The sequence below is a fragment of the Alexandromys fortis genome, unplaced genomic scaffold, assembly GCF_014885135.2.
Source record: "Alexandromys fortis isolate MF-2015 unplaced genomic scaffold, M_Fortis_MF-2015_v1.1 scaffold_26, whole genome shotgun sequence".
Classification (NCBI taxonomy): Eukaryota; Metazoa; Chordata; class Mammalia; order Rodentia; family Cricetidae; genus Alexandromys; species Alexandromys fortis.
The window spans coordinates 10720236-10744895 of NW_026067894.1; the positions used below are offsets into that span (position 1 = coordinate 10720236).

The 24660-nt window shown below is 54.0% G+C and overlaps 1 protein-coding gene across 1 annotated transcript; it reads right to left on the reverse strand.

The window, feature by feature from the left end:
* Positions 1-15429: 15429 nt before the first annotated feature.
* Positions 15430-24423, reverse strand: Matn1 (matrilin 1). The gene is made up of 8 exons (XM_050151410.1): positions 24321-24423; positions 22655-23001; positions 20399-20621; positions 19076-19201; positions 18236-18652; positions 17270-17422; positions 15992-16072; positions 15430-15479 (listed from the first exon to the last, which is right to left on the reverse strand). The coding sequence occupies exons 1-8, from the start codon at positions 24421-24423 to the stop codon at positions 15430-15432; spliced, it is 1500 nt and encodes a 499-aa protein (XP_050007367.1).
* Positions 24424-24660: the final 237 nt, after the last annotated feature.

Consider the following 24660-nt stretch of genomic DNA (forward strand, 5'->3'; position numbering starts at 1 on the left):
TCCATACATACATACAGCACACACTGATCAAACTCAACTTTCCCCGCTCCCCCCTCCCACAGCTTTCCCAGCCTTTAGTGATCACAACCCTTCTACATTCGGGTCCACATTTTCTTCCTATGGATGAAAGCAAACACATCCCACCGGCCTTTCTGCATGTCCTTATTCCCCTTAGCATAAAGTCCTCCAATCTCATGCATTTTGCTGTAAATGTTTGGATCCCGTTCTCCTTTGTGGCTCAATGACAGTCCCTTTGAACATGAGGACACATTCTCCTTCTTGCAGTGATGGGCACCTGGGTTGATCCTGACGGCAGCCATTGCACACAGTGCTGTCCTGAACAGGGCCAGAGGTCTCCTTAGTTTGCCAGATTCCTTTGCCAAGGTCCCTTCCGTGACAGCAGGTCGATTCCCAGAGAGGAGGTGATACATGAAAGTCACCTCAACCCTGCCAGCCCTGGGCCACTGCTCCCTCAATCCCCCTGAGTGGCATTGTCACGATACCTTGGCAGAGTCCCGGGTATGCAGACCAAACCCCACTCTAAGTGACGCAATGTCGGGCTGCTGGTTTGGCTGTAGCTTACTTTGTTTTTCTTCCCAACCAGCTGATCTGACTGCCCATCAATCAGCTTGAACTCCAGGCTGCAACCGGTCCTCCATCTCTCCCCACCTGCCACCAGAGGGCTGCCCTGTCAATCCTCTTAGTGCCACGCCCTGCGCTCTCCCCCAAGCCTGTGTTGGGCCTGCTTTACCCCTCATCCGGTATCCTCGGTGAACAAGCACCCCTAAACTCCAGCAACCTCTGGTTTCCCCATGCTTGCTTCTTCCTTCCAGAGAACCCAGGCTGTCACCAGAGACCAGCCTCTGTCCCATCAAGGCCTCATTTTCCCCATCTGAACCACAAGACCCAGACAGAGCCCACCCAGGTATACTTGCCTCCATCACTGAGAAGTCTCGGGGCCTGGGGCTCACAGAACAGGACAGTCCACCCCTGTGCTGCCAGCCCAGGGTCAGCACGTGGGGGGACCAGACTGCATCAGACCCACCGGCTCCCAGTTCTGCTCATCACCCTCCTTCCTCCCACAGGAGCTTCTAGCACCTTCCACACTCAGCCCTAGGACTGCAACAACAAAGCAGAGAGGCAGGTCTTCTGGCCAATATTCTGGGACCAAAAGTCCAGCGGTCAGAGTGACCGCACACTGTGAACCCACTAAGGGGTTGAAACCCTCAGGCAGTGACAGAGAGATGCAAGGAGAAATGGGCAAAGGAGGCTCTGGGAGAGAGTGATGCTCTCTCTGGGAAAGACTTCATCCGTCCTGAGAAGACACAATAAGACAGACCTGGCATCTGTCCCTCCTGTCCCAGCTTGCTCCCCTCCCCCTACTCCCACAAGCTTCTGACACTGCCAAGCTAAGAAGCATGCCCTCTGGCCTGTGCCAGGCCAGTGTCTTTCTCAGTTTCTCTTTCACTTGACCCCGAGCCTAGGGAGAGAATCTGACCTGCAAGCAATGGCCACACCCACTTCTGATAGCTTACTGGACCAGAACAGAAAACCTGACCCTAGTCCCTACCTGCCATGTGGACAACACAGAGATACGGTTGGACCAGATGGGTAGAGTGGGGAAGCCTAGAGCTAGGACAGGGAGAAGAGGCTGCCCCCGCCCCAAGCTCTGCTGCTCCCTTTACTGTCTCCTCCCCAGCTCAGCTTCTGGCTTTGACAAGACTACACTGGCGGGTTTCTACCACGGCAGAAAAGACAGCTCTGCAGGCTACCCATGCTTCTCACCAACTCTGTCCCCTCATCCTGGCTCCCTTTGTCTATGCCCACCATTATCCTCTCTGGGCATCGTCTGGCCATGGCTGTAAATGCAGAATACACTTTTGTTTCCTGGCCACCCAGACCCAAATTATCACACAGAAACTATATTAATTACAACACTGTCTGGCTGATGTCACAGGCGTATTTCTAGCTAGCTCTTACATCTTAAATTAACCCATGTCTATTAGTCTATATAATGTCATGTGGCCATGGTGTTGCCTCATTTTCTACATGTCTTGTATCCTGGGCATCTGGCTAGCATCTGCTTGACTCCACCTGTTTTGTCTATATATCTCTGTTCAGATTTTCCACCTGGCTTTACTCTGTTAAGGCATTGGCCAAAACAGCTTTATTCATCAACCAATAAAAGCAACACATATACAGAAGGACATCCCACATCACATGGCTGTGAAGGAAGGTAGGGAGTTAAGAAGACAAGATAGCAGCCTGCACGTTAGGAAGGGACAAATATGGGACAGTGTGGGACAACCAGGCTTGGGGATTGTGGAGACAGTGGGCATCAGCTCAGTTTGAGATGTCTCCTTGAGACGTGCACTGGACTATGAGGGGGTGCTTAGAGCTGACTCATTAGGTCACATGACCAATGGAATCTCCAGCACAATGGGACCCTGATCAAAAGAAGAAAAAACGGAAGACTCTTTGCAGGTGCCTAGCTGGGTGCCCTTCTCCATGCACCCTCCTACAGCCCCTACAACCCAGAGGCAGGATCTACAGGAAGATATCCTGCCTGTTTGGAATTCCAAGAACTCTTGCTTCCAGCCCCAGGAGCCCCATCCCACTTGCAACCTCAGGCCATGAGCAGGCCTAGGGCAATGTGTGGAGCTGTTGCCCTGGGAACCTCAGATCTGTACCTAGACACGCAGAGATGGTCATACTTCATCTTTTTCTTCTAATGAATCAGAGTGGCTTTGTCAGAGCAGAACAGCATGGAGGGAGAATATACAGATGTCCAAGCTCTGACACCTGACCTCTGACTCTGTGGGATCATTGGTCCCTCTGGTTCCTCCACCGCCCAGCGGAAGGTTACCCCAGTACCAGCTGCTGCTCTCAGAGCCGTGGGTGTCTGTTCCCAGCACAGACAATAGAGATCTCTTTGCTCTTTTTTTTTTTTCTTTTCTTCTTTTCATTTTCTGTCTCTTTTCCATGGTCTTACCTTGATGCCTGTAATCTGGGAGATCAGAGGGGTAGGCCTCAGAATGATGCCACGGCCCTCCTTTAATCAGAACCAATTCCTCTGTCCCAGAGCCCAGAGACCAGGCTGGGAAGGACAAAGACAAGAAGATACTGACCATAATTACCTCTTCTCTGCTCTGTGGAAAACGGAATGTGAGACCCAGGTACATTCTTCCCAAGGAGCTGTAGTAGGTGAGAGCCTGGGGGCAGCTCACTAGGGTCTCCATAGGAAGGGGGTGCCATACCAAGAGCCAGGGAGAGCTTGAGGAAGAACTAGGGTACCCTGGATGGGCTGGAGCCAGCCTGGATCCTCTAGTAAGGCCAATATACTCTAGGCCTTGAAGGGAAGGAAGGAGAAAGAGAAGGGAGGGGAGAGGAAGGGAGAAGGAGAGAAAGAAGTAGGAAGAAAAGAGGAGGGAAAGAGGGACAGAAGGGAGGGAGAAGAGAAGGGAAGGGAGGAGGCGGGAAGAAGGAACAAGGAGGGTCTCCCCAGTGAGAAGGTAGGCAGAGGAGACCTTCTCTGTGGAATGAAGAGTATTGGCTAAGCTCTGGCCACACAGACACCCTCCCCAGCAGTAGGATGGCTAAAACCCCTGGGAGACAGCCCTGGCCCCTCCTCCAGGACCCAGTCACCCAACCCCTGAGTGACAGACAGGTGGAGCAGAACTCAGGCTTACAACCCTAGGGACACACCTCAGCGCTTCACAGCTCCCAGCATCCCATAGTGATCTACAGGAGAGCAAGCACAGATTGGGGAGAGCGGGAGGGTGGCTGTTGTGTGGTTGGTTGTCAGGGGTTTTTCCCTGTTTCTGTTCAGGGGTGGGGATGGAACTCGGGGTCTCACACAGGCTAAGCACATTCTATACCCCCGAGCTGCACCCTCAGCCTTGACCTTGTGGTAAAAAGTCACGTCTGGAGCCTGGTCTTTTAGCCTGCCCACAAGCTGGAGAAAAGATGGAAGCCTTGACTCAAGAAACCCACTCACCGGGCGTGGAGGAGACAAACAATTGTTGCCTATGTTGAGAGACGCATGCATGGAGGATGGATGCGTGGATAGATGGTGTGTGCAAATACACATGGAAGATGGATACATGGATGGATGTGTGCAAACATGCATGAATAGATGAATATGTATGTGGATGACAGATGCGCAGTTGGATGGATGCGTGTGTGCATGTGTGGATGGACGGACAATTGAATGAACGCAGGAAGAAATAATGAGGGGAAGAAAGAACGGACAGAGTGAATAAGGGATTGTTTCAATTACTGAATAGGTGGCATCTGAGTGAATGAGGCTAAGTCCCACAGCTCCTCGGAGGCTGAGCTGGCACTATACCAGTCTGCCTGTGTGGTCCACACTGCCAGCTCCGCCTTAGGCTAATGTCATGGCCCGGGCTCCCAGAAGACTAGGCCTCCCCACCAAACCCTACCCTTAAGCTGACAAAACCCAGGCCTACAGTCAGAACCCTGCTGGATTTGTAAAGGGATATTTTCCTCTTGATCAATCAGTGGTTCCCGAGGGGGTTGGCTTGCTTGGCTACCTGCCACTAGAAGGCTGGAGAGGTACAATACACATTGGTGGTCTGCTATGCTCTGGGCAGGACGGCAAAGAAGACGATCAAAGAGGGATTTCCCAAACCTGAGCCCCAGGTGGACCCTCCCAGACATCGCTGGGCCCACAGACATCTGGTCTACAGTCACCAGGAGTTAGCCCAGCTAAGAGCAGAGGGGAGGTCACAAGGAGCACCAGATGACCATCTAAGACACATACACATCCTCACCCACCCACGGAGCAGCCCTGTCAGTGATCAGAGAATAAAGACCTATTTATGTCTACTCAGGAGAAAAGTGACCAGGTCATCCAGGCCCAGCCAGTCACCCATCTCTCAAAGTCACTGCCTTCTCAGGGACAGACACAAGGGCCCTTTGCATGGCCATGGTCATGGCAAAACCAGCCTTGAGCTCAGGACCCAGACAATAGCTTATAGCCTCCATGTTCAGTCAGAGCCACCAGAGGACAGGTTGGAGCCCTGTAACCTCTTTATGCCAAGGTTGGTACAGTCACAGCACAACCAGAGGAGACAAAGGCAGCTCTTGGTTGCAACAAAGAGGGCAACTCACAGGCTCCTGAGCTTTGTGGGATCCCAGCGAACTTGGAAAAAAAAAACTTGTTCTTTGGAGGCCTGAGGGAGAGGGGATCCAGGAAATCGAGGAGCTGGGGGAGGTTGCCCCGCTACTGGTCACCAGGTACGGCGTGGCATGCACCCGTATGTTGTCGTGTTGACCCTCACAACACAATTCCACTATTCAGATGGGAAAACTGAGTGTCTGAGGGACGTGATGCACCCACCACCAGCTGTTTGGTGGCAAGGCCCAGGTTCGACTCAGGCCTGTCCAGCTCTTGATGGTCCTTGAGCCTTAGAAACCACAGACAGGAAATGGCCAGCAGCTACTAGCCCCATCAGACAGAGCACTAGGAATGGGGCAGGACCGAGGATGGAGAAGCTGAAGCTCAAACCAAGGCATTGTCCTGCTGAGACGTGTGGCCGATCCACCTCCACTTACTCATCTTTGGCGTGAAGAATATGCCACTCCCCCCCTCAGGCAATTTATGAGAGTTCAAGTGACACCTGTGTGCCTGCTTGGCAGATCGCCATCCAGGGACAGATGAGTCTGGCGTGGAGGGTGGACCAAGCCAGGCTTCCCACCATGACATCTGCCTACTCGGAATCTCCTGGCTCCTGGTTCTTTTGTGCATCTTTCTCCTCCCCCTCTGCCCATCTCTGTCTTTATCCCTTCATCCCTCCTCCCCTCTACCCCTCCATTTATCCCTCCATCCCTTCCCCATCCATCCTTCCCCATCACTCCCTCCTTCCTTCAGTCGCTCCATTCCTCCCCCTGCCCTTCAATCTCCCCCTCCTTCCATCTTCCCTTCCATGCCTCCCATCCCTCATCCCATCCATCCACCCATCCATCCATCCACCCATCCATCCATCCACCCATCCATCCATCCACCCATCCCTCATCCCATCCATCCACCCATCCACCCATCCACCCATCCATCCATGCACCCATCCACCCATCCATCCATGCACCCATCCATCCATCCATCCACCCATCCATCCATGCATCCATCCATCCATCCATCCACCCATCCATCCATCCACCCATCCATCTATCCACCCATCCATCCAGTCTTCCTTGGAAACCCAGGATTGTTCTGTGCGCAGCACTGAGCAGAGCCCAGCCGGGAGGGCGACTCTGCCGCTGAGCAAAAGGCCTTTCCAACACAACCAGAGCATCTCCAGGCAGGGGGATGACTGAAAGTTGAGACCTTAACAACTGTCACCTTCTCTCTTCCCCTTCTGGTGGAGTCCTGAGAAGGCTCCAGGAAAGCGCAGACCCTGGGTAGGCTGAGAGAAGAGCCATGGTTGTGGCTAAGTCCATCAGAGAGAGGCCAGCATGTTGAATGGGGATGCAGACTTTGGGCTTTTCTAAGGACCAGGAAGCTGCCCAGTGTGATTAGATAATTTCAGACTCTCTCCTCATCCTGAGGTCCCCCATCATCCTTTCTAGGAGGTGACTTCATTTCCTCATATGCAGACAGAGTCTAAACTTCTAAACAGGCCACTACCCAAAACTCCAGATACTCAAGATTTCCTAGTTTTGCAACCAAGCTCCACATCCTCTTGAACATGGTTCTTTACACAGGAACACTGATGGGGGCCCTGGTTATCACGAGTCAGCATCCTAGCTGCCTCAGCCCAGGACCCTCCTGCCCACACCTCAGCTCACTCTTCACTGCACCAAGACTGAGATCCAGGTTCACGGGGACCTCCAAACCCACCCATCACTCTAAGTCAACACTCACATGGTAGCCAAGAGACCATTGGCACAAGCCTGTTCCCGTCCCTCCTTAACTCACACCCTGCACAGTTCAGGCAACTTGGAATTCTCCAGCACCTCCAGCACAGCACAGATCCAGGGACCATGGTGTTGATCTTCCAGACCCCCTGTCACGAAGCCACAGTGAGGCTGACCCGTCCCCACTCCCTTCCTGCCTCTTCATTTCTAGGCTACTCCTGGTCCTGTAGCCCCTGGCCCAGGTGTCTCTTCTGCCAGGCAGATGTCCATGCTCCCCACCCACAGCCTGAGCGTACTGTACAGTACATATGCACACTGGCTTCTCTGTACCTCCAAAGCACCACAAAGCCACCAACCGCAGGTGTATTGTTCAGCTCATGCCTGGCACACAGCAAGAAGGTCAATTGCTGGTTAACAATGGTGGAGGGTAGAAGATGGAGGACAGATGGATGGATGGATGGATGTGATGGAGTAACAATGTGTGAAGGGGTAATTGGGGGGAGGGAGACATGGTGGGTGTTGAATGGTGGATGGATGGTAGTTGGATAGATGATGGATGGATGGATGGATGGATGGATGGATGGATGGATAGTTAAATGGATGGATGGATGGATGGATGGATGGATGGATGGATGGATGGACAAATGGACGGGCCGATGGATGGGTGATGAATGGATGGAGAGATGGGTGATGGATTGTGGATGGTGAGTAGATGGCGGATACCCAGGACTGGTTCACAGACCCAGACATATCCCTACAGCCACACTCACACCACCCACCAACAGATCTTTACAAGAGGACAAGCTCCTCCCGTAAGCCAAAGACAGCCTGCACTCTACAGAGCTGACCGCTCTTTCTGATTGCTCCTCACAGCCATGTCCCTGTGCAGTGAGACCTGTGGCCTCCGACTACTATGTCACCACCTAGTAGGTGACAAGTGGACCCTGCACCCAGAGTATGAGGTACAGAGGGGACCCTGGTGAGAACTGCTCTTGAACAGTCTACAGAGAATGAGTGTTGAGTTGCACATCCCTTCCTCAGAGGAAGCCATGGGTGATCTCACCGGGGCAGGCCGCCAGCACATGCAGCTCCTGCCACATCCACAAGCCCTGCTGCCATCCCATGTGACAGAGGAGGAAACTGAGTCTCGGAGACGAGGCCAGGACCCCAGTCATTGGCAGAATCAGGCTGAATTAAAGCATTTGTCTCTAGGACACATAGACATCGCCAGCATTCCCTCAAGCTCTCCTGACCTGCCTCCTCCTCCCCCACACCCTCTGCATATGTCACTTCCTGTTCCCTTTGAACAGACCATAAATGGGCTTATTTTCCAATTGACCTCACCCTGAGCAGTAATGTCCATGAAATAAAGCCTTGATGTACTAATTGCATATTGGGTTTTTCTCCGATGCCCATTAAAATAAATACATGGCTAGTAAAATAGGAAATAGGAAATGTTTGTCAATGCCTGACCCAGGAGTCCCTCTGCTATCCCCAGTGAGCAGCCTGGGAGGCTCAGGAGGAGGGAGGTGGTGGAGGGAGGGAAGAAGAAATTGGGAGGAGAAAGGGAGAGAGAGGAGCTGGGAGGAAAGAATGTAGGAGGAGGAAGAGGGAGGTGAGGAGGGAGATGGGACCACGTGGCAGGTGGGCAGGCCTAGCCTCTCCTGCCCAGGACACCCCAGGGCAGCCAGGTTCCTCTTTCTCGTGAGAGGGCTCCACCTTGGATGCTGCTCCTGGTTTGGACCAGCTGAACACAGGCCACGTGAATTAAGGCCTCATGGGGAAAGGAGTAAGAATGACCGTGGTGGCCCCTGATAATGGGCTGCAAGGACCTCAATACTTCCAGTTCCTGGAGGTCAGAGCCTCTATTCGCATCAGGGGAGAGGTGGGGAAGGAGAGGAAGCAGCTCTCCCGAGACTCCTGCCTGGAATGAACACAGGAAACCACGTGGAGTGATCTAATACTGAAGAGTTAGAAGCCCTCCGGGGTGGCCACCTGCCCCTCTTCCAGCGGTGCCAGGGAAGAAGGAGTCAGGGAGGCTGGAGGAAGGAGGGAGGCTGTGAGCAGCGAGATGCCCGTTCTGGTTGTGGCCAAGTGGGGCAGGCCCAGGGGCAGAGCCAAAAGGAAACGGCAACAAAACAGGGAAGCTGAGAGGCACGGTTCAAATCTTAGCACCTCTACTTTGTTCCTTTTCCCCTTGAGCCCCACTGACCCTCCTGCGAGACAGGAACACCCCACTCAGAGGGTCTCGGGAACCAATGAGATCGGTGCTTCCTTGAGCAAGCGGAAGTATGAACAGATTCGTCAGTTTACACTCACTAATTACTATTTATGGAAAGGCAGCATGAGCTGGCTGTTCTGTAACACCGAACGTTATATTTATTTCTGTTGTGTATCTGTCTATGTGTTTCTGTTACATTTATGCTGTGTGTGATTGCATCTGGCTATATAAATACAGGATGCATTTTACCATATAGTGTGGGTTATAATCTACGATCGGTAGCCGTTTACAAACCACTTCCTGTTACCGCTACTGAAGGGACAGGGAAGAAAGTGGGCAGGCTCCTCTGTCTCTCAGTCTCCTCAGGCACAGTGATGTCTCACACCAGGACTTGGGACTTAGGTCAGTGCTCCTCCATGCCACCTAATGTGGGGTCCCTCAGAAACCCCTGTTTGCCTCAGAGTGAAGGTGTCCTGAAGACACAGTCCTTGACCCGGAAGAACAAAGGAAGACAGAAGACATGAGGTTCACCTTTGGGGTGCTGCTTCTTGGGCCTCACCTCGCCTCAGCATTTGGGAGGAAGCCTTAAACTTGCAGTGGCTTGGGAAGATCCCAGATACAAAGAGATACCAGATGGGGTACCAGATACCCCCCATCCCAGGAACCCCTTAGAGCCAGGGAGAGATGGGAAGTCGTCGGCTGGATGGAGACCCACAGCCATGATACCTCGAGAAGAAATGGCACTGTCCCCCAGAAGCCCTAGCAGGAGTAAAAGGTAAGATGCGGCGTTACAGGTAGGTGCCTGCCTGCCTCCCTCTGTCAGGACGGAGCACAACTCAAAGACCACACTTGAAGGGTTTCTCCCGCTGCTGGACGACAGCCCCATTCCTGAGCTGATGGTGCCACCTGGTGGCCACAAACTCCATAGCAATTCCGGGCCCTGAAATTTTAAGATCACCTTTGTGCAGCTTCCGGCTGTGCAGTTTGGAGGTTAATGCTTGACCTCTCTGAGCCTGGGGTGGGAGGAACCTCAGTGAGAGAGAGAGCACGGTGCCCACCACACCCAGAAGGCTGTCTTACTCCTGCCTCTGCTTTGTGGGTCGAGTTCTACCCCCAGCCTCAAAGTTGCTACACGTAGCCAAGGATGACCTTGAACTCCAAATCCTCCTGCCTCCAGCTCCCAAGTACTAGAATGGCACTCACTTGGTATCACAGTCGGATTGTATGCGGTGCTAGAGATGAACCCAGGGCTTTGAGTGCAGCTAGGCAAGCCGTTAGCCAACTGCACTCCGACCCAAGGTTCCTGTCCTCTTTTGTGTTAATCTCCAGGGCATCTGCAACAAATGTGGGACTGGAACCCTGCACTCACCCCTTTCATTGCAAAAGCTATTTGTCCAGGAGAAAACCATGCAACTGAAAAGGGGAGACACACAAAAGAATCCCGCTCAAGGCCCACCACCCTCCCCCTACCAAATCTGGGGACCAATTGCATTTGTGAGAACAGGACTCTTCACCGAAACTGGGTGAGCCACGTGCTCCAGGACCAGGAGATCCCACCAGAACTGGAGCCCCAGGAAAGAAAAACTTAAAAAGAAAAAAAAGTACTGGGGCTGGAGAGATGGCTTCGAGGTTAAGAGCACTGACTGCTCTTCCAGAGGTCCTGAGTTCAGTTTCCAGCAACCACATGGTGGCTCACAGCCATCTATAGTGAGATCTGGTGCCCTCTTCTGGCCTGCAGCATACATGGAAGGAATGTTGTATACATAATAAATAAATAAATCTTAAAAATAAATAAAAGTACTGATTTCTTTAGTCCTGTGCATCTATGTGAAATTCAGAAAAGCAAAATTAGAGAGGATGTGTTTCCCTTAGAAAAAACTCCGCATTGCTTGGGTTCTGCTTTTCCGAGGTTTGTGCATAGCCTTGGATTAATCAAATCTAGATTGGAGAGAGACAAGGAAAATGTGGTTGCTATGGGGGAGACCTGTAGCAGACTTGGGGAGATGAGAGATGAATCAGGGCCGGGGTTTAGAGAAGGAAACCCCAAGAGTCTACCCCTGCTCTCCCCAGAACCTGAGGTGGAAAGGAGGGTGCTAGAAACCCCAAGAAGAATGAGTCATACAGGGTCCTCATCCCCACCCAGCAGGGACATCTGTGGCTTCTGCCCTCCAAGTCCTCAGCTTTGGCAAATGCTGACAGTCCCCTCTTGGTGGGACCACTGTCTAGCTCCTAGGTCCTTACGTGACCTTATGCCCCCGACACCCGACTTCTCCCTACTCTGTGAATGAACGGAGTCCCAGGCCTGCCTGGCCTGTCAGGGCATGAAGTTCCTGACCACAGTAATAGGTCATGGACAGGTAGAGTGTCCAGTCAGAGTCAGTGAAGCCAAAGCCTGTGAACTTGGGACTTGAAGAACGTGAGCTGCAGAGCTGTTGGCATCTCGCGGAGAGGGCTGATTGAGCAGAAGGTGGTCAGTCAGAGTGGAGACCAGAGCCAAGAACAAAGAGGAATGAGACCCAATAGCATGGCTGAACATAGGGCCTTCAGGCATGGACCCTTCAGTTACTTTCTTAGCTGAAGTCCTTGTCAACAATCCAGAACCTTGGTCATCTGTCCCAACCGCTGGTGCCTGAGGCTATCTCCTGAGAAACTGCCCAGCTGCTTCCCTCATCTGCATTCCGAACTCTCCTGATGCAGAATTCTTCCTCATGGAGCAGCCAATCGCCAGCGTGCGTGCACACACACACACACAGAGAAAGAGAGAGGCATGCACGCACTTGTGCACATTCCATTTGCTGGGTCCATAGCAAGAACTGACTGAGTCGGGGCAGCTGGGCCTCGCACCAGGGGAAGCCTCTGCCTCCTGCCTCTCCTGCCCTCCACTCTGCGGTTCCTCCTGGCACTGGGCCTTGTCCATTTCCCTGACTGTATCTTCTCTACCCCGCAGCCTGCTTGGTGGGGTCCTCAAAGAACTGCCTGGCCCAGCTGTGAGCCTACCTCTTAGAACAATGGCAGGTGAACCGTGGCCCCCAAGTCTGCTGAGAGCATCCTGTGTGCTGAGAGATGACGTTCATTGTCGGGAGGTGGGAGTAGTGGGGCAAAGCCAGTTCCTGTGCTGGCATCGGGTAAACCGGGTAAACCGGAAGGGATTTCCAACTGTTGCAATCACCAGGATGAGTTCCACGTGCCCAAGAATGAGGACACAAACATTGCCCCCTGGAGTGGAGGGAAGACCTGCCAACAGCTCTCCCTGCAGGCCAAGCTCCAAACCAGCCCAAGGGTCACAATGCCTTCTACCAACCACCTTGCCTGGGATCCAGCAGAGTCAGTTTCAAAGTCCCTGTCCTTCCCTAGAGATGTGTGTGACATGGATGCTCGGTCCCTTCCACCTCCTGTCCCATCTAGTGTTTACAGGAGGCATAAAAAGTCATACACGTGCAAGAGGGACCTGGAGATGTCGCCCCCTGCCCTGAAAGTCTCCAAGACTTCCTTCCCACCACCCTCCAGATTAAGCCCAAAATTCAAGACCAATTCATGGACCCTTCACAATCTCTCAGGCTTCTTCTTCCCAGCCCCTGGCTACTCCCTGGCCCTGTGGCATTTAATCCAGGCCTGCCTTCCCAGTCCAGGACTTCCCCCATGCCTCTCTCTGCCCCTCAACACATTCTTCCCACCTCCCTTGCCCCTCTATATCCATGCTGAGGCTGGCCTCTGCCAGGATGCCTTCCCCAGCCCCAGGCTTCAGCAGCCACTGGAGTCTACGACCCCTACCACAACCTGATCTCCCACTCTCTAGCCCTGGCTCAAATCTCCATGGAGTTCTTTCTAATGCCTGTGGTCCTCCCCTACACAGTAAGTGCTAACTACCAAAGGCCACGGGACATTTTCCATTTTATCCCCAGCACCTGGTGTGTACTCTGCCTTCCGCGTGACTTCGTTAATGTGAAATGAACTCAGGCGTGCATGAGTAAGCAAGCAATAGAGAATAGGCCGTTGAACCTGGCTACTCAGTTCTCCTCCTCCCAAAGTCCTGTACCCTTGCTGTCCTCCACCCATCTCCTTGTGTGCCTCATATCCTGGGTCCTCAAAGGGCTTTGCCTGGCCTCCAAGGCTCTCCCACCAAACCCACATGTGCCCAACAGTTCCTGCCCTATGTGTACCCAGCCCTTGGCTCTCTGGAAGCCCTGGACACAGGTATCTTGTGAGATGGCACGGGACACCAGTGGACAGTCAAGAATGCTAGAGTCTCTTCGAGCCAGGGAGCTGGTGGGGAGGCGCATTGATTCACACCCTGGGATCCTAAACCCTCCACACTCACCTCCCTGTGAGACAGCTCGTGGACACTTGGAGCCTGGTAGCCACTCTATGTCAGGCACAGGCAGTACTCATGGGTGCTTCTCTACGCGTTTGCTTCTGTTGGGGGTCCTTGGGAAGGACCTGGGTCAAATCTCCATTGCACTGAGGAAGACCCAAGATCCATATTGGCCCGGGATCACACAACATCGGCAAAGCAAGGCTGGCAGCTTTTGTTTTCCGCTCTGCTCTTTCCCTAGCACCTAGACTAAGGCCCAGCCCAAATCCACTGCCTTTGTTGCATGACAGACTGAGAGGCAGTCACTGTCCTAAAAGCCTCCATGCTCTCTCTCCCTGCTAGCTGAGCCCTGGGACCTTCAGGGTGGTGCTTCCCAAAATGCAGATGAGGCTGTCCCAGAGAAACTGCCTGTTGAGTACCCAGGCCTTGGTGTCTGGAAGCCGTAGGCGCAGGCATCACGTGAGAGAGCACAGGACTCTTTCAGAGAGTCCCCCCATGGCCTAAGTTCCTTATGAGGAACAGACATGGGGCAAGCCAAATGTCCATCCTGAGGTAGGCTCCTGGCCCATCCCAGAGGCCCAGCTAGCCCAGCCTGTGCAGGCCAGTGAGCCACGGAAGCTCATCAGAGTTGTTGAGACTGGAGAATGTCCCTCCACATTCTTGGTAGTCCAGGCTACAGGGCTCAGGTGTCCTTTCAACAGCTGGAGACTCAAAGCAGTGACCGGTCTTATCAAGTCACCAGGTAGCCTAGTGGTATGGGAGTCAGAATCTGGGAACTGAAGGAGAAAGCCTCCAGGTCAGAGAGGAGGGGACTGGAACTCAGAGTGTAGCTGGCAGGGCTCCAGGAAGAGCCAACATGGAGCAAGGATCTGGGAGGTTATCTGTGCAGGGGTTTCCACTGTAACGGCAGAGCATCAGGGACACACATGAAGAAAACATACAGGGGACACAAAGTAGCAGAAAACATGAGGGGCCAGGCCAACCCAGGCTAAGTGGACTTGCCCATCACCCCAGGCTCAGCAGACCTCCCCATCACCCCATTCAAATGCTCCCAACCCAGGCTTCCCAGGAGAGACTGGCACCACCTAAAGCCACACCTTCTCCAGCTGCCAAGATGAAGCAAAGATTCTGCCTCCCTGAGTCCCTCTCAGAGCCACCCTCTCCCTCCTGCCTGATCTGGAGGCTGGGTACACATTTGATACTTGAAAAATGAATGCCTGAATAAGTAATTCCTAACTCGTATCACTTCCCACCCCTGTGACACCATGTTCTTTTGCTGTCCTGCGGTCCTGATGCAAGAGCCGACACACAGATAGAAACCTTGTCGTCACTCAGCCTTTCCCTCCATAAGGTGGGGATGATGGGTGAGCCTTCTCTGGCTGGTTCCTGGGAATGGGACTGGGACCACGGGGACAGATGTGAAGGTGAGCAGGTGGGACATAGGCTGATCTGGTCATGGTGTGACCTCTGTCAGCTTTGTCAGAACCATGCGGCTGTCCCCACAACCGCCTCATCCCAGCAACCCCAGCACGTGCACCTCCATCATCCTTCCTCCTCCCCACCAGGCACCACTTCCAATTCCATCCAGGGTATACAGTGAACCGCATTTAATTGTTTCTCCTCAAGGAATGGAAGAATCACGGAGTCGAGAAAGGCTAAAGAATTAACTGAAAACAGAAATATATTAAGCTTTTGGTCGGGAAAAAAAAGTGCACACACAGACTCTCACACACCCATTTTCTGTCTTTCCGCCTGTGCACATGTCCCTGCTCCCAGACACACGTGAGCACGCTCGGGCACACACATTCTCACAGACACTATCACGCACTCCCAGCAGGCACAAGCACGCCTCCCCTCCTGCTCTCAGCCCTAGGACACCAGAGGCTGGGGAGACCTACAGTCCTTCTCCCCAGGCTACCTCACTACTGCATGGAAGCCAGACTAACTCCAGCTACAGAGAACCTTCCCAGGACTCTGTGAGCCACGCGTTGGGTGGAAGATGCCAAGGCCACGGGAGCTGTTAGACGATTCTGTTCTCCAGGACAGCCAGCCGCTTGCTCAGAGCTTCCAGTGGACTTGGAGTTAAGGGCAGGAGCGGGTGGTCAGAGCTGGGAGTAATGACCTGACCCCACTTCTGGATTCCCCTAGGAGCGACATCCAGGACTTTCTCTCACTCCCTCCCCCTCCACCAAAGCCCAGGAGTGCTCAGTCCTGGGGAATTCCTGAGACTGGTGAGCAGTCAGGGCTGGGTCCACCTCTGAGGTTTGCCATGTCACCAGGTGCCTGAGAAAGGAGCCCATGAGCTCCACATTTGGGGAGCAGGTCCAGATTCCATCTGTGTCCCATCTCTAGAAGTTGGCTTCTGCCTCGGTTTCCCTGCCATATGGGAGCTATTGAGTTTGACAAGGTTTATTACGAGGCAGGTGCCAGCCTTGCTAGCCAGCCGCCAGGCCTTAGCAGGAGGGGGCTGCCCCAAGCCTATACCTAAAGCCAGACCCTCTGTGGTCATGCCCAGGTATCCTGGCCCTCTGTGCTTCTCCCGCCCTCCTCACCCCTGCCCTCCACAGCCTGAGCAAGGATATGCTTCCTGGTTAGGGCCTGCAGCAGATCCTCCACCTTGGCCTCAAATCTCACTATGGAATCACAAGCACACGGGTCTTCCTCTGTGGCAGAGAAGAGAGGGAGGAAAGACCACTGCTGAGCGGTGGGAGGGACAGGAGCCAGTCACTGCTGGGGCTGACACAGGGGAGATTTGGGGATGATGGGGGGGGTGGAATCTTGAAGGACAGAAGGAAGAATAGCAGAAGGACATCAGGGGCTCTAGATGGCACCCCCAGGAGTGAATGGGGGGTTTGGTTGTCCTCAGAGCCCTGATAGGGAACTGGGTTGAGTACCTGCTATGTGGGGATGCTCATGTCGTCTTAGCTGAAGGTTCATCTGGGTCTGACATCTGGAGTGTGTGCTTGTGCATGTGTGTGTGTGTGTGCGTGTGTGTTCCTGTGTGCATGCATGTACATGTGGCAGGTATTGCCATCTATCTAGTTTTTTGAGACCTAGTCTTGAAGCTCACCAAGTAGGTTAGGCTGCCTAGCCAGCAAGCCCCAGGGCTCTGCCTGTCTCTGCCCCCTTAGATGTGGATCACAAGCATGCCACACCTGACTTTTTTAATGTGTTCTTTATGATATGTGGGTGTTTTGCCTGAATGTATGTATGCATACTATGTCCATGCAGTATCCTCTGAGTCCAAAAGCAGGTGTCAGACCCACTGGAACTGTAGCTACAGAGTTATGAGCTACCATATGGGAGCTGGGAGTCAAAGTCAGGTCCTCCAGAAAGAGCAGCCAGTGCTCTTAAGCACTGAGCCATGTCTCCAACCCTCTGGCTGCTTTGTTTGATTTCTGAGATGGACCGGAGAGATAGAACTCAGGTCTTCATGCTCACAAAGCTAGCACATTATCAACTAAGGTCTCTCCATTACCCAGGAGCCCAGACTTTTTACCACAAAGATCAGACCGTGGGCCAAGACATCAGTAGAGCCAGGAAGGCAACAGGGTTCACCCCTGGCTCCAACAATCAACAGTGGTCCCAGCCCTCCAGCCTTTTCTTTCCTGGCTACAAAACAGGACCATGATCTTCCTACCAAATGGGGCAAATGACAGAACGTGCAGACCACTGAGGATAGCACTAGTCAAAGATGCGGGGGAGGGAGGTCAGCATGTCTCAGCTGGTACTGAGTTGTCCAGCCCAGTGCTGGTTCTACCACCACTATGCCGCTTTGCTTTGCCCGGGCCACACTCAGACCCAGGGTGGCTCTATTCCCCACAGAGCCCCTCCCTTTGACAGCCCCTGGGCTCGCTCACCCACACAGATTTTCTTCTGCAACTTCTTGCCGATCTGGTTGATGGTCTTGAAGTCGGCTGTGTAGAAGTAGTGGTCGGCCACCGGCTCAGAGGCGATCTCCCTCAGCTCCTCCTCCACAGCGTTGCCCACGCCCACCGCAAACATCTTAAAGCCTGTCAGAGGAACCAAACACAGAAGGCTGGCCTCCAGGGCAGGCAGGCAGAGAGACGGGTGAGCCTCCTGGGGAATGCCTAGACTGCCTGCGCAAGACACTTCCTGGTGGCAGCTGCTGGAATTGCAGGCACAGTGCCTGTACCAAGAACAAATAGATCTGCCATGTTGGCTGAAGGTCTGCTATGTGTTCGGTGATGCTTGTACTGCAGGCGTCATCTGACCCTCAAAACATCTGTCTGATGGTTTGTATTTTCCTCATTTGGTTAAAATGGTATAACCTGTCTTAAAGTGGGGTTGTTTCCCAACAGTTGTGCATTCTTGGGAACCAACATTCAATGCTGGGTGTTGTGGGAACTCCTTCAGCCAATAGCCTTTAAGATACCAGCTCACTTTGGGTGTGGACTCGTGTACTACAAGAATAGATAAAAATCGTGTGCGACTGCTTTTTCTGCTGGGTTCGGTTCCAGTTCCCAGATCGCGCAGAGGACTGTGGATCACTACCCTTACTGTGAGTTTATCCCCAAATAAATAAACCTTTGTAATACTCCTTTCCAGGTTATTGTTGATATTATTACAGCTGGGAAGGTGGAAAGTCTCAGCAACAAAGGGACCTAGAAAAAGCCACCCGGTCCCTCCAGAGCCTCAGTTTTGTCATGGGTATAAGAGAGAATTGATCTAGCAAACACCTCCCTATTTGAAGTAATCTAGGTTTAAACGTTTATTGGAAGTCATAGAGCAAGCTACAGTAGAACTGTGCCTATGGGTGTCCCTGGCCATCAGTGGGGTCCAGAAGCCAGGCAGGAAACACTTACCGAGCTCCTTGGCCTTCCTGGCAGCGTCATTAATATAGTCCTGGCTCCGGCCGTCAGTGAAGACAATGCCCACCTTCTGGGCGCCAGGCCTTGCCCCGCTGGACACAGTGAAGGAATTATCTATGAGATACTTCAGGGCAGCGCCAGTCATGGTGCCCTTCTCCATGTAGGACATGTTCCTCACAGCCGCCTTGATGTCCTTCTTGGTGTGGAAGCGGCCAAGCGGGAACTCCTGGCGTATTGAGCTCGAGTACTGCACCAGCCCGACCTGGGCCAGCCTGTCTGACACATCCAGGGTGTCCACAATCTGGTTGATGAACTTCTTCACCAGCTCAAAGTTCTCAGGCCGCACGCTCTTGGATCCATCAATGAGGAAGACCAGGTCGGTGGCTGAGCCACTCCCACCGCCACTGCAGACTGAGGGGAGCACAGGGACAGGAGGGTGACGCTTGAGGACACGGTCATCCATTGCCGCCTTCGCCTGGCCACTCAACTGTGTGCAAGCTCTGGACTCGGGAGTCACCCTCTGTGTGTCTCAGGCTTCCCTCTACAAAGCCAGAGTTCCTGGCCGCATTTTATGGCATCAGAAACAGCTGGGGAGTCACACAGCTCAAAACCGGTGGCACCAAGACTTCAGCTCAGGATCTGTGCCTCACCCTACTGTACCTAGTGCAACTGTGGAAGGAACCTCCCACAGTTAAGAGGCTTTAGAAAGCATCTGCCTATTTTGTAGATCGGTCCAGAAGCAGAGAACACAATGTCTCGAATGGATGTCCTGAGAAGCAACCAAGACCGTCTCCCATCTCCCTCCCCAGGGTTTTCCCAGGTCCATCCACTGACCATTGCAAGTCTTGCCATCACTGTTCAGGGTGAAGCCCTCGTGGCAGGCACAGGTGTAGGAGCCTGGAGAACTGACGCACACCTGCTCACAGTCATGGTCCCCTGTGGCACACAGGTCTGACACCACTGGGAACACAAGGGGGGGCTCAGATATCACACTCACAAATGCTTGCTCATCACAGCCAAAATATTCCTCCAGGTACATGAAGACCGGACTCTGGCACATTCAAGGAAACCGAGACACACACATCCCAAACTGGATAGAGCCCAGTTCCCACACTCTCAACCCAGGGTGGCATTGCTTAGCCAGAGCCAGGGTCCCCAAAGAAGGGGATAATGCCGCTAGTGGAAACCAAAGCCCCCTGCAATGGTAGAGGCCATGGGGGGCAGGGCCTCTCGCATGTTCTATCCACTCCTGTAGCTGAGTCTCTACAACTCCCGTGACAATAAGCACAGAACACACAAATCCCACGGTAAAAAGGCTGTTGCAAGCTGGGAGCTAGTGCTGTGCCTTGCGTGACCCACTCAATCCTCACAGTAAGGAACGGGCTCTGAGCCCCATCACCTACACGGGGAAGAGAGACCCCAGCCTAATCCCTGGTCCAACTCTGCGCCTTGTGACTAGTCACATCCCCAAGAAATCCTCATCTCCCCTCCACAAAGGACTCCAAACATTCCCAGGCCCCTGGACCCTCCTGCATCATGGAAACCTTTGGTGCTGAGATCTACCTGGTAGGTTGGGTTTGGTTTGGTTTTGTTGTTTTGTTTTTTTAAATTCTCCCCGAATGGGTTCAAGCCCGTCCTTGGTCCTTGTAAAGTCATCCTATAAAAAGGGTCTTGAACTTCAGGCTGGGGTAGTTCTAAAATCCAGACACCTCCCCCCATTATTGGTCAAGCCTGGATGTACTACCCCGCGTCAATCTATTCTGGGTTACACTCTTAAGTCATGGAGGCCTTACCCTCGGCCTCACCCTGATACTGATGCTAACAGTCCTTAACACTACCCATCCTGGCTCTTTGATCTCACAAGTCCTTAGCCTGTCACCCTGTCCCAGTTCCACCCCTAGGACTAGCCCCTCCCAACGCCCACTCTGCACTGCTACTGTGCTCTGCCCCCAGACCCGCCCTCCAGCGTTTATTCTGTCTCCACCCTTGCTTCACCCCATCTCCACTATCCCAGGCCGGGCTCTGAGATCAACTCTATCCGGTCCCATGGTCCCCAGAGTTAGTCAACCCGTGTTGACTCTGAACCCTTCTTCAAACCAACCTCTGTTCAGGCCCCGCCCCCAGACCTGCTCGGCCCCGCCCCTCCCGGACGCGCACCACAGAGGGCCTCCTGGAACTTCTTAGACAGCTTCTCGATGACATTGTAGCTCTCCACGTAATCCACGTGCTCTTCCTGCGGCTCACTGGCGATCTGTCGCAGCGTGGCCTTGTCCACGCGGCCCACGCCGATAGCGAACAGCTCGATGCCGCTGGCCCGCGCGCGTGAAGACACGTCCCGCACGCTGTCCTGTGGTCTCCCATCAGTCACCACGATGACAACCTGCACGCAGGGGCGTGTGAGGACCGGCTCCAACAAACCCTCAAGACAAGAGTCTGAAAGGCACCGGAATTCGCCCAGGGGCACAGAACTGATGGCAGCCAGCATGCACGCACGTGCATACACACACACACATCAGAAAAGAGATCCCACTAGCCATGAAGGCTACAGACTTTTTCTGACTGTGGGAGATGAGGGCTGAGGTGTCTCCCTTCTGACTCCAGTCTCTGGAGCCTCCTCCATCAGGCAGAAAGCTGTGGGTCCTGGGGTCCCACCTCCTGAGAACAAACAGGAACTTTGAAAACACGGCCGTGTGTCTTCCTCACACTCAAGCCTTCTGGGGCCTCCAGATGCCGAGAACCACGCCCTGGTGACTGTGGCTTCTGGTCTCTCTGAGGTCCTCGTGGTCATCATGGGGGGGAAAAGGTCCAGGCAAGAAACTAACCCCTTGCAATTCTCCATGATGACCACCAGAGGGAAGCCGAGTCTCATAAATGAAGATGGGACGCCTCCAGGATATAGCTGTGTTGCTTTGGGCCCAAAGGAAGATCAGCCTCCCAGATCCAGAGAACCAACCCACTAAAGGAAAAATGCCCTTTTGTCCATCCTACCCAGGATGACACCTATCCCTTACAGGGAAGAAGAGCCTGCCAACTGCTCTCCTCCCCCATGCCCTTGCTCGGTGCCTTAAGAAGAGGGGCTCCCAGCCTGGCAGTATCCTGGTGCCTGACTGTGAAGTAGTTAAGGCAGGTCTGGGTCAGAAATGGGGCTCCTTCCCTGCGTCCCTCTTTGCTTACCCGGGGTCTCTGCCTCTGTGCAAGGCATGGGGCCACAGGGAGTGAGATGAGTCACCTGCAGAAGCCCCAAAGGATCAACTGCTATTTCAGAACCATCACACCGTCCCCTGGGAAGTGATTCTGCACATTCCTCCCCTCGGGGACCTAGCTGTGACTCTGAGGTGTCACACTCCACCCAACCCCTGTGGTTTCTAGCTTCTACCCAACCTTGAGACTTCTAAGTGTCCCACCAGGTGTCCACCCCCAGCAGGCCCCCTGTGACCTGCTGGGAGAGTGTTGTCCTCATCAGCCCTCTGAGGCCACCAGTCTGGTCTAGGGGACCAGTTAACTCTAGAGATCTGCAGGCTGCAGATAGCACGGGTCACCTCTCTCTCTCCATCAGCATCCGCTGGAGCTACCCCAGCCTCTAAGCACGGCCGTCGGCCTCAGCTCCTGTACCTCGTCGTAAATCATTTGAGCAGCATCACAAAGTAGCCCACCAGCGTCTGGTGTCACTTCTCTAGGGACTGGGGATGGCTGGAATTGTGTGTCACAGTCCCTGAACACTCCTGCCGTTGAGAATTTGGACACACTGCTGGAGCTTTCTGTACCGTTTTCCCTGTGTATACAATGGAGCTATCAGCATCAGGATTGGTCTCCAGTGAGCAAGAAAGTGGGCTACAGAGAGTGAGGAAGGGACCCAGGGAAATGGTGGTTTCTCAAGCCAACAAAAGCGGGCATGGGAACAAACTCAGAGAAAGGGCAATGTGGGCAGAAAGCCTGTGTGTTGCTCAGCACACGCCTGGGGCCCTCTGTGATGGTGACTCGGGGGACTGTCTCACCTTCCCAAGCACAGGCTGACAAAGAACACGGGTGCCATGTAGTGCATGCTGGGTACCAGGCACCTTGTTGAGCCAAGCTGCAAGAGAGGTTATCAGTACTCCGTTTCATAGGTGGGGAAACTGAGAAACTGTGCTTAAAAGTCGTGTATCCGGAGTGGCCATGTGACATCGAGGCTTCTCAGTCCTTACTGTCCCCACCTGGCCTTCCTTCCTCCACTTCAAAGAAGATTCCCAACCCTAGCTCTGCCACTTTGGTGGAAAAGCTCTGCCACTTACACGGGGTGGTGTTTGTAATGACCTTCCACCCCTGAAACAGCTGCCCCGTGGGAAGACGCCAGGCAACACTCTGAACAGAGAGGCCTGGAGAACTCTATGACATCAACCCTGAATCCTACTCCAATCAGCCAATGCTCCGTACCTTGCTGATGTCGGGGGATTTGGTACGCCCACCCTCAGCATCGCTCAAGGCCTTGGTGATGGCGTATTGCAGGGCCAGGCCAGTCATGGTGCCCGTGGACAGCGGCTGGATGCTGCGCACAGCTTGCAGCAGCGAGGCCTTGGAGCCGTGGGCCCGAAGTGGGAACTCAGGCTTGACGGTGCTAGCGTAGTTGATCAAGCCAACTCGGGTGGCATTGGGCCCCACATCCAGTGACTCGATGACCTGAGACAGGAACACCTTCACCTTCTCAAACTCCACGGGTCTCACACTGCGGGAACTATCAACGACAAACACCAGGTCCGTGGGGCGTGTCCGGCAGAGGTGCCCTGGGAGGGATAGGGGGTGGGGAGAAAGCAGAGAGATAGAGCAGATGTTAGAGGAGTAGCCTCGGACTCCAGAGAGGTCAGGGTGGGCCTCAGTGGTCCCGCTAAATCCTCAGCTCAGGGTGTAGTCTCGGGCACACGGCTCAGCCCATGGGGAGAAAGACGGGAGACCCCTCTCATCTTGGGCCACGCATTCCCTCTTGAGTCTTCCTCGTCTGAGCAGCGGGCTGATGGCATCTCTTTGCGGAATCCTCCGAAAACAAGCAAAGATGCATAGAGGCCAGCGGGACTTGCTGGCTGAACGTTAGGCAGGAGGACAATGAGCGGCCTCCTGGGTGGGCACGGCCGTAAGAGCCAACACGGTACCCATCCGCACAGCCCATTTTCATCAACAAATTTAGAGCCACTTCCCTCCCATGGCATGGAAGGAGCAGCGATTCCTAGGGGCACCTTGCCATCCTGGCCAGGTGGCTCCAAGACACCCCCAGGAACAGCCTCCCTCCAGACCCCAAGGCAGCACCAGTGACCGCGAATGCCAGCGGTGGAAGGAGGCGGGCCTGTGTTCAGTCCCCGGTTCAGCTGCTCTGTGACCCCGGGGCAGGGGCAGCACTTTTTGAACCTCATTTCCCATCTGTGCAGAGGGAGAGGAAGCTGAGGACCAGATAGCTGTCTTAGCTCTGCAGCCGAAATGGGCTCTGTGACACACTGCCCTGCCCAGCCCCCGCCGCACAGAAATAAGTCCATTCCCTAAGGGCACAAGGGACCAGAACATGAAAGATGTGCCAAGGTTCTTCGCGATTGACAGCCTGCTCCCCGCCAGCTCAGCCTCCAAATGGGTGGACAGGGGTCCAGAGACACAGAGTTAGCCATATCCCAGCCTCCTAGTGGACCTGACCCCTAGTGACTCTGGGGCTATCTCACAGGCCAAGCTGAGGCAGGTCCTCGTCCTACAGCCTCAGTTTCCCCATCTGTACTGGAACAGCTGAGCACCCGAAAGCTGCCAGAGCACTGCACAGCTCCAGAAGGATGGATGGAAGCTGAACAGACACCCAGTCTCCAAATCTACACTCACAGAGCCCTGAGCCCAGCACTGCTCCCAACTCTGGCTGGCTCTTTGGAGGTTCCTGGTCCCTGCAGCATGTGTGGCCCTGAGGGTCAACTGCCCCAGCCCTCACTGACACCAGTATCCCCACTGTCATTCCTACACTGACACCCCCAAACCCTGATTCCCATTTAGCCTCCATCTGTATCTGCACCCTGCTTCTCACACCGTTTGTCAGGGACCATGAATCCAACATCCCCATTATCCATGGTCCCCTTACCTCTGGGCTGAGGGACGAGGCCATGGCTACCAGGGACCTGTAGCAGCAACAGCAGCAGCAGCAGGCTATAGAGCACAAAGACTGGGCCAATGGGGACTTTCATGGTTGCGGCAACAGGGACAGAAGTGGCACAGCGAAGGGGCCAGAGGGACCGGTCTTATCAACCCACTGGGCAGGGGACAGCACCCCTGCCCCAACCCCCGGGGGCGGGGCCAGGCTGAATGGAGGTGTGTGTCCCTGGAAAGGGAGGGTGGAAGCCGCTGGCCACAAGAGCCCCTTTGCCTGCAGAAGCAGCTCAAGCCACAGCTGGAATTCAGGAAATCTCAGGTGGGTGGGGGAA